This window comes from Megachile rotundata, chromosome 16 (assembly GCF_050947335.1).
Source record: "Megachile rotundata isolate GNS110a chromosome 16, iyMegRotu1, whole genome shotgun sequence".
Lineage (NCBI taxonomy): Eukaryota > Metazoa > Arthropoda > Insecta > Hymenoptera > Megachilidae > Megachile > Megachile rotundata.
The window spans coordinates 10475800-10486162 of NC_134998.1; the positions used below are offsets into that span (position 1 = coordinate 10475800).

The 10363-nt window shown below is 33.1% G+C and overlaps 2 protein-coding genes across 2 annotated transcripts; one reads left to right on the top strand and one right to left on the bottom strand.

Moving 5' to 3' along the window:
- The first annotated feature begins 888 nt into the window (after nucleotides 1-888).
- Nucleotides 889-9188, top strand: Not3 (CCR4-associated factor Not3). Its single transcript, XM_003702470.3, has 9 exons — nucleotides 889-1309; nucleotides 2231-2463; nucleotides 2538-2693; nucleotides 2778-2957; nucleotides 3064-3351; nucleotides 3549-3804; nucleotides 3879-4486; nucleotides 4800-5009; nucleotides 5096-9188. The coding sequence occupies exons 1-9, from the start codon at nucleotides 1285-1287 to the stop codon at nucleotides 5192-5194; spliced, it is 2055 nt and encodes a 684-aa protein (XP_003702518.1). The 5' UTR covers nucleotides 889-1284; the 3' UTR covers nucleotides 5195-9188.
- pths (probable ATP-dependent RNA helicase DDX47) lies at nucleotides 8037-10337 on the bottom strand. The gene is made up of 8 exons (XM_003702471.3): nucleotides 10121-10337; nucleotides 9761-9854; nucleotides 9508-9672; nucleotides 9266-9432; nucleotides 8951-9187; nucleotides 8657-8880; nucleotides 8321-8582; nucleotides 8037-8240 (listed from the first exon to the last, which is right to left on the bottom strand). Exons 1-8 carry the CDS (start codon nucleotides 10187-10189, stop codon nucleotides 8097-8099), a joined length of 1362 nt encoding a protein of 453 aa, XP_003702519.2. The 5' UTR covers nucleotides 10190-10337; the 3' UTR covers nucleotides 8037-8096.
- Nucleotides 10338-10363: the final 26 nt, after the last annotated feature.

The window sequence follows — 10363 nt, forward strand, 5'->3', positions numbered from 1 at the left end:
TAGTATAAAATTTAAATTTTATTAAAATTTGACTTAGAAAATTCATTGAAATTCATCGCTTTTTTATATAAGTTCATCAATATTATCATGTAATAAAATTATTAAAAATATGTTGATGTTCCATACTGTTTTCATTCATAATTTCATTTTCCCACTCAGAAGGAGTTTCACTATAATTTCAAAATAGAATCGACCATCGATACGAGTAAAACTATCGATATTCATTTTACGAAAAATAGAATTGAAACTTTTTTTTTTAGGTTTAGATATTTTACATAAAAGCCCTTTATCAATTTGAATTTAATTTCATATCTACAATTTTTTCTAAAAATTACAGGTTTTGGCTAGATGATGCGTGTTTTTGATTCGAAAACAGTGTATACTCTGTTTTATGAAAAAAAAACATCAAAAGACACTAGATGACAAATTTTGCTCTTTCTGCGCATCTCCTCTATGCATTTCTACATGTCATATAATCTGTGACAGCGCACATGCGCTCTCACCACTTCGAAATTGTATACCTAAGGAGCAAGAAGTTTTATAATTTTTACTTCTTGATTACAATATATTTTGCTCATTAGATGAAGCATCTCTTTCTGTAATCATATATTTTACAAATACATTAAAAAATGAAGTATATTGCTTTTATTTTGTACAGCATATTATCTGCAGTTTTCGTTGTTCGTTTATTTTTTTTACTCTACACATGACCACGAAAGCAGAAGCACGTTATAAAGATGTCTCACATACATAGCTAGGAATTTCCCTAGATTGTTGAGCCGCGCAAATCATCTAGTTACTGTATTCTCTCCCAGGGTAGTTCATAACAGACCCGTTATAATTGTTGGGAATGCGTCAAAAGGTTGAACCACATTTCGATTGGTTTATGAACACGGACATATTAAGTATGTGCGTTAGGTAGAATGTGTGAATGCGCTAATGCATAATACACCATCTCATTTATTTAGTATTTCATATATATCATTTGTTGATGCTATCACTTTTTGTGTATTTTTATGTGCTGTCAATTTTCGACCAAACGTAGCGTATATTGTACACTGCTAAGGTTAAAAGATTGACGGGAAAACAGAGCGAGTACCAACGCAGCTCGTTCACGGACGGTCGGACGTTGTCATTTGAAAACGGAAGCCATCTTGTGGCCGAGCCTCCCATATTATACAGGGAATAATAGTTCAACGACTATTCGTTCCGAAAAATTGTTTCGTATTTTTTCCATTACGTCTAGACTATGCATGAATTATTGTATCACATGTTTACATAGCCATGGCTGCGACGAGAAAGTTGCAAGGTGAGGAGAAAATGTTTCCAGCATGTTTACATTTAGAAATTTTGTTATGGCCCTGTACCACTGCTACTTTGCTTTCAATTTTGCTTCGCGTCCTGTAGTTTTCTGCCAGTTTAAATGCTCGTAATTACAATTAGTAGCAGCCTACTTTTAACTCGTGTTATTTATCAGCATGCAGGCTTCTATGCCTGACAGTTGGTACAGGTTGCCAGGGTACGGTGGATTGATACATTCTGTTCAACTTTTCACACATTTCTTTATTACAAATTATCCTTTCTTGTGTTAATTGTATTCATGATAGCCTAATGCTGCTTTCTTATGTCAGCATAACCTGTAAAACACTTCTTCATTTTATTTGTATGATACACAGTATAGCGATAGAAAATACAGCATATGTACAGCGTTTATTAATGTAAGCCTCTTAGTATAAGACGCTTAGTAAATTATTAAGATGTATTATTACCAGTAGTTTTTTGTTAATTTACCAACAGTTTTTAAAAAAAGTTCTTAATGGAAAAATAAAAAGTTCTCACTATTATTTATCATGTTTTATTGCACCCATTACTCTTATAACTGGATCAGTCATAGAGTTTAAGTCTTGTGTATATAACAAAATAATATTGAAACATACAGAACATAATTTATTATATGAGCTGCATTAAAGAAACTAAACAAAAACATTTGGATAAATGACTTGTGTGATACTTTCTATAATCAATTTATTTGATTCCTATTTTATTCTACTCTTTACTCTACTTTTATTCCGATAAATTGACCAGTTTTTGTCATAAATTGCTTAATTTATCTGCACACTCTTGACATAGTTGTTTGTTGTTGTTTTAAGTAAGTAGTAGTAATATGTATTGTTTATATGATTAATAATATGTTTATCTTAACTTATTATACATGTGTTTTAAATTTTAGGTGAAATAGATCGGTGCCTTAAAAAAGTAACAGAGGGTGTAGAGACCTTTGAGGACATTTGGCAGAAGGTTCATAATGCTACAAACAGCAATCAGAAAGAGAAATATGAGGCAGACCTTAAAAAGGAAATCAAAAAACTTCAAAGGTTACGTGATCAGATCAAAACCTGGCTTGCGTCAGGTGAGATTAAGGATAAAAGTACACTCCTGGAATACAGGAAGTTAATTGAAACTGTGAGTATACCTTAATGAAGGAACTCAGTTTGTAAAAATATATACAATATATTAAACATAATGTATTCTTTTAGCAAATGGAAAGGTTTAAAGTTGTGGAGAGAGAAACGAAAACAAAAGCATATTCTAAGGAAGGATTAGGAGCAGCTCAAAAACTCGATCCAGCTCAAAAAGAAAGAGAAGAAGTTAGCAATTGGCTGGCAAATTCCATAGATGCTTTAAATCTGCAGGTATGAAATGGAGGATGGTGCTTAAATAGACCCCAGAATATTGTTGTGTAACTAGTAACGTGTCCATAATTAATTTAAATATAGCTGGATACATTTGAATCCGAGATAGAGTCGTTACTCGCAGGGAAGAAAAAAAGGTTAGATAAAGATAAGCAGGATAGGATGGACGAATTGAAAGCAAAGCTTGATAAACATCGTTACCATATCCGTAAATTGGAAACATTGTTGCGTATGTTAGACAATATGTCTGTTGAAGTTAACACTGTAAGTATGTTGATAGAATAACAGAACGCTAGTTGATCGAAATTTTACGATATCGTCGGCACATTGGAACCATATGGTTCTTTAACTTCTGTTTCTTGTTGCTCAGATTAAGAGGATAAAAGACGATGTAGAGTATTACATCGAATCCTCGCAAGAACCTGATTTCGAGGAAAATGAATATATTTATGATGATATTATTGGTCTCGATGAAGTAGAGTTGTCTGGAGTTGGTATTCCCTCATCGGCAACTACAGATAGTAACAATAGTAATGAGACTGGAGGAACACCAACCTCAACTAACTCTGGTACTTCGCCCATACCGTCACCTCCATTAAGTTCCACAATGCATAACCATTCAAGTGATAGTTCTACAGATAACGACAAAAAAACGAAGGTGTGTAGTTTTATGCAGGTTCCAAAGTTTCCGGGAAACATCCGTATAAACTTTAGAAGATTAAGGAGCGATTATTCACCGACGATTTGAATAGCTTAATTAGGTTTAAATTCCGGTCCAGCAATTCGATCAGTTGGATATTTTCCTCGTTGTGAATTCGATGGTTAATTAATTTTTATCTGATTTTTAAATTTCAGCCTGTGAAACCTACAGCAGTCAGGCCGCTACTAAATTCACAGGCGAGCATTCCAACCACGGGAAGCACTGCCACCATAAAATCGAATTTATTATCGAGCAGCACTCCAAGCAAGACCATTCCCATGACACCTAGCCATAGCTCGCCTAGTTCTACAAGTAATCACATCGCTACAACCAATGCTGGCAACTTCGCCACAGTAGCTGCTTCACACAGTAATTCGCAAGCCATCCATTCTACCTCTAGTAAAACATCTTGTAAGTAATCTGTCAAAGTAATGACTCTGTAATGATACATACAGAAGTTTCATGATTGATTTGTATGTTTACAGCTCATAGCAGTGAAAATGGTTTGTTGTCATCATCATCTACGTCCAGTGTTACCTCGAATGTGCCACAAACGATCTCGCAGCAGCACAATAATCCGGCGCCCATACAAACGACACATGTATTGCACAATCAACAAAATCAGAATCACAACAGTGAAACTGAAATGACTACGCCGATCCCACCGTCATCTTCGCCACAATCATCAGTTAGCAGTAGGTCTTCACCTCTGCCTGCAAATTCCTGCTCGCCAGCGCCATCCACTGCCAATGGTCTTATTCCTAAGCTTCCTGATGGCATGTCCTCTTTGAAATCTATAGCCCAACAAGTAATTGTCCGAGCAGATTTGGAAATACCACCGTCCGAGTCGAATAGAAACATCTTTGACAGTGCAAAAGCGAACAATAATAACAACAATGCCACTTCGGAAGCACACATTCCTCCTTTGCTTGGTGTTGCGCCGCTCGGACCGGTACCTCTTCAGAAAGAACACCAGCTACAGTTCCAGATGATGGAGGCCGCTTATTACCATATGCCTCATCCGTCTGATTCTGAACGTTTACGATCATATTTACCAAGAAATTTATGTCCAACGCCTCCTTATTATCAACAGGTATCATTGAATTATTGCTTGATCTTAGGTCATTCGTATTTTAAGGGGTCATTCTATCTTGCCGGCTAAAAAAACTAAACTGTTATTAGGAACATTTTTTTTTTTTTTTCAGAATTTTATCTTTTAATTTTTTATTATTATTTTTAATAAATTATTTATCGTGCTACCTTAATAACTAAATAAAATATTTTAACAGCAGCTTAATATTTTAGCCGTCGGAGTAGAATTAACTCTTTAAAGACATTACAGTAATGTAATTATTATTTATTTTTCTTTTTTTTGTATTTTTTCACATATTTACTGTATTTGTCAGGTCCAACTTCCCCACTCCGATACTGTAGAGTTCTTCCAACGTCTTTCTACCGAAACATTATTCTTCATATTTTATTACATGGAAGGTTCTAAAGGCCAGTACTTGGCTGCGAAAGCTCTAAAGAAACAAAGTTGGAGGTTTCATACAAAATATATGATGTGGTTTCAAAGGCACGAAGAACCAAAAGTAATTAATGAAGAATATGAACAGGTTAGTAACATTTAATGAATATAAATAAATAAATTAGCGATATGAATTTAATTCGTAACAGGAATTTATGTAAATTTTTGTTTTAGGGAACCTACATTTATTTTGATTATGAAAAGTGGGGACAAAGAAAAAAGGAAGGCTTTACTTTTGAGTACAAGTACTTAGAGGACAGAGATCTGAACTAACAGTCCTGTTGCTTGTGAAGTCTCCGAAATGCACTATTTCTGTACCGGTATTATCAAAAAAAAAAATCGAAAAGACAGATTTTATTTTTTACAATTCTATATTTTCGCAAAATATAATTTTATTTATTGGTAAAAAGTATCTCAGAAAAAGAAAAACTAAACAAAAACGAAAGCAAAAAAGCTGATGCATAGCAGGCAATGAAAATATTTCATTATATTTTGACATTGCGGCGGTAATCACCCCCTATATATTTCTTTTCGAGAAACAGAATGCAAAAATGAATTGCGCAATCGAAAGAAACAAAATAATGCAAAACTAATCAAGCAAATGGAGTAAGTTTATCGGGGACAGTAAATTGTAATTATAAAGAAAAAAAAAATGATATGAGTGGCACCAGAGACACACTTTTAACATTTTAGTGTGTGGTGTGTGATATAAGAGGAAGAAGTTATACTCGCTGGCGACTGACTCTGTAATACCAGTACAAACATGCGTGCGGCCCATCTGCCGTTTGGCGGTAAGGTGGAGGGCGCTCATGCTATGGTATGTCTTAATGTTAGATTATAAGTAGCCTTTTTGTATAAAGTATATTGAGGTATAAAACCCTTAAATTGAATTACTGTACAGAATGTGTAGAAATAGTGAATAATAATATTATGGAATATATTTTATTTCTCATTTAAATGAAACCTAAGTTGTTTCAATTTTTGTCACATCTGACACGTCTTTAACACCTTGCATTCAGAACATTCCATCCATTAGATTTTTCTGCCCTCGAACCAGGTTACTTATAGATATGTTCTGACGTGAAAACACAAATGAGGCTCGAACTTGTCTTTAAAGTTGACAACACGTTCAATACGTGTTATCAGAGGTAGCATCTTGGCTACTTTCCTGTTGTATTTCTTGTCGATTCTGAAGTTGTGGTTTAATCTCTTTCCTTTTTTGTTCTATTCTTTTTGAGCAATTTTTACGCGCAACGTACTGTGTTCGTCAAACGGCGACTCGTGATAATTATTGTGCATATGTATTTATGAATTATTAAAAAGACAAATGCGAGAGAAAGAGAGAGCGAATGAGAGATAGAGCCATATTGTACGAACTTATTTATTATAAATTGTCGGTGCTACTAAAAGTGAAACATCTCTGATCAAAAAGTGAAAAAGAAGAAGAAATAATATAAGCAATTCGATATGTACATACGTGTATATTTCTCTATTTCTTTAATCTCCGAGATGTTTCTAGTTAAATGAATGCGAGGCAGTATCGGCATTTGGAATAAATAATTTCAGACAAAGTTTTGCTTCAGAGACTGAAGTGATCGCTTGCACGCGCTATTCGTCATTACAAAAGCCTTCGACAACGAGATTAGGCATATTGCATCCAGTAGTAATAAAATGAAAAACAGTTGAGATTTCTCATCCAATTGACTTAGCGTTAGGATGGTGATTAACTTAGTGAACAAAGAATAGATGTATTTTAAACAGATACTCCTGTTATAATCAGATTTGCGGCAACCTCTATATTTGCATGATAGTACCTAGCCATGATCTTTTATACGTTTAATTTAGAGGCAATGTTTGTGTCGAGATGATCGTATTTCTTCAAAAGCAAAAGGTGTTGCGGTAAATGTTGATTTACAATTTCGCAGAGTGCTTCAGAATTTCATTGTTCTTAACACGTTCAGCAAAAACTTTGCAACACAGTTATGCACCATCCGATACTAATGATCCTTCAACAGTGCTCGATAACTGAACACGTATCGAAGGTGTCATTGCTTGTTGATGATATATTCACAAAAGTTAGGTCAATAAGAATTACAGTTTATATCACAGTATTTTAGTTAGCATAACTTGCAACGTGGAGCTAGATACAACTTAAATGAAGAACTTGTCACTTTATGCAGCACTACATTATTCTCTAGTGCACATTTGACGAGATTCGTTTTGCAATATCTGATACATTAAAAGAAAAGATGCAAGCATTCAATATTATATGCAGGAAAAAATAACATAAGAATTTGTTGCTACTTTATACAGTTGAATAGTATCGTAGATATTAGACGTTGCATTATAATCATAAAGTTACAGTGGAACAGTGCTGTTCCTGGATATTTTGTATTATGAGAACCTGTACAATGCTAATTTCTGATTTCTATGAAGGTTTGGAAAAGAAAAATTTAACAAATTTTACAACAGTGTGCTGTACATAACACTTTTATATTTGTTACAATGTTTTACTGCTCTTTCAATATATTAAATGCTAATCTTTGTCTTGCATTTTCTGGTAAACAAGATTCTGCTTTGTAATCTAGGTAGAAGCGTGCAAGTAGAAAACTAAATTGGTTGTGCAGCTTAAGGAGTTATGCCTTTGTTTTTCTTTTTTTTTATTAATATTTACAAATAGTGCTGCATATTACAAATGATAATGGTTGAAGGATTGTGATTTTTAATTATATATACTTTATATTGTTCCCTTTTGGGCGACGATGTTCGTTATCAGAAAAAATTGAAAAAAATGATTACAACAGAACACTGATTTTTTCAATTTTAAGTAATTATTCTTATTTTACAGTGTTTTGAACAAAAGTATTTAGTTTCATTAGTTATATAGTGATAAATTCATACCAGCGGTTATCATTAATGAGATCCATTCTCGTCATTTTATAAAAGATAGATATTTAAAAAAAAGTTGCAAAAGGGAGTAAAATGTGGTTTTGTAAATTGACAGTTACTTAAGGATTTTAATACAAAGTGTGAGTTTGAAATGAACATATATGAGGGGAATGGTGGTCTGATTTATAAATAAAACGAATAACAATGAAAATAAAAACAGATACCATTTTGCGTTTCCATTATTTATTAAGGAAGAGTAAATGTGGTGATAAGGTGGTTATACTATTCAACCCTTTCTTCCTTTCCCTTTATGTTTCCCCTTTATTCTTTTCCTGACTCCCATGGATTGCTCTGTATCATCGTCCTCGTCACCGCCTTGATGTTTCTTTCTTTTGCCTGATTTTTTGTTCTCTTCGATGTCTTTCAGTTCCTGAAACAACATAATAATGTTTTTCTTATTTTTCTGTACTTAACCAATAACTAAATCGAATGGGAAGAAATTTGCTATACCATTTTTACAATACGTTGCGCTTCAGCTACTCTTTCTTGAAGTACCATTACTTCCTCTTCTTGTGTGGGGTACAAGGGTAACTGCTTTGATATCAATTGTTCTATTCTTTGATACAACTCTACGTCGTACTGTGTTACAAATGTAATGGAACGTCCAGAACGACCTGCACGTGCGGTACGTCCAACTCTGTGTATGTAATCCTTACTGTGTGTAGGTATATCAAAATTTATTACAATATCTACATGAGGAATATCAAGACCTCTGTAAGGAAAAAAGTATAATTATAAATTAGAAGCAATATTTTTGTAATCGAATACATTGGATAACGCATTTACCTGCTGGCAACGTCCGTAGAAATAAGTATAGATCGATTTTTTGCCTTGAATTTAGTGAGAGCAGCTATTCTTTTATTTTGTGACATTTGTCCGTGTAAAGGAACAGCGGTGAAACCCAAATTCCGTAAAAGAAGAGCAGTTCTAACTGTGTTGTTGCAAGTAGCACAAAAGATCATGAAACTGTTACCTGCTAGTTCGTTTAAGATATGTACAAGATATACATCCTGAAATGTAAGAACTCATTATAAAACGGAAAATTTTATAAAACTTAAGAATTCAGCGAATTATTTAAACCTTGAATTTGACTGGAATAAATATGTAATACTGCTGTAATTTTTCAACAGTCTGATACTTTGTAGAGACTTCCACTTTGACGGGGTTTCGCAAAGACGCTCGTTGTAGTTTTTGAACCTTTTTAGTCATTGTTGCCGAAAACAACAGTGTTCTTCTTTCCCGAGGAATTACTCTTAAAATTTTGTCTACCTCAACTTCAAAATCCATGTTCAAAATTCGATCTGCTTCATCCATGACCTTTTAATGTTTAAATAATGAATATGTTTACTTTATTAATAATGTTAAAGTATTAGTAAATTATTACCAAATTATTACCAAAAATTTCAAAGAACGTAAATTGAAACCCTTTGTATTTTCCAAATGGTCAATTAATCTGCCTGGAGTGGCAATTAAAATATGTGGTTTTTTAGCTAATATTAATGCTTGAGACATCATATCCATTCCCCCCACTATTACTGCACATTTTACACCAATGCTCGAGCCTGAATTGTAAGAAGACTATGTATAGTAACATCTATCTTAAATGATTGACATAATAAAATAATAGTGTTTATTACCTAAAGCTTCAAACTGCTCTGATATTTGAAATGCTAATTCTCTTGTAGGTGTTAAAATTAAAGCAAAGTATCTTTGAGGGTTTTCTAATAGTGCTTGCAATATGGGAAGTGCAAAAGCAGCAGTTTTTCCAGAACCAGTTTCTGCCAATCCTATTATATCTTTACCTAATAAATGAATTGAATGAATTTTTTATCAAACATTGTTTAAATGCTACATATTCAATAGATGTGTTTCCTTTTTAATAAAATTTACCTTGTAATGTTAATGGAATAGATTCACGTTGAATTTTTGTAGGTGATTTCCATTTCAAATCCTCGCAAGCTTTACATAATACATCTACAATTCCCTATAAATATTTTGTACAAATTGTTAACTATTTACTTTTGTAAATATAATATGTACAAGGTTATGATAACCTAATCATTATAATACATGCTTAAAATATCATACTTTATTTATAAATATGAAATTTAACTAAGTTAATGTAGAAAAAGAATTATCTTTATTGTAAATTGATAGCATTACATTATATTTATTCTATGAAGATTAAAAAGAAACATGAAACGTATTATGATTAGGTTATATTTTTGTGACAGAGATGTTGAAGCGTACCAAATCTTTCCAAGTCACTTCATTTGCATTTTCCTCCTCGACGTCTGCTTTCTGGCTCTCTTCTTCCATTTTTTAATTATTAGTATATACAATCTTATAATTTCCTAATTTATTTAGAAACCTCGTGTTTCTTCTATTTACAACTTTCTGTATTTATGTTACCACGGACGAAGCAGTAACTACAGATATGACAAGCTGTGCATATTTTGTTCTCGAAGGGTCATGGATTTGGAGTCCGATGTT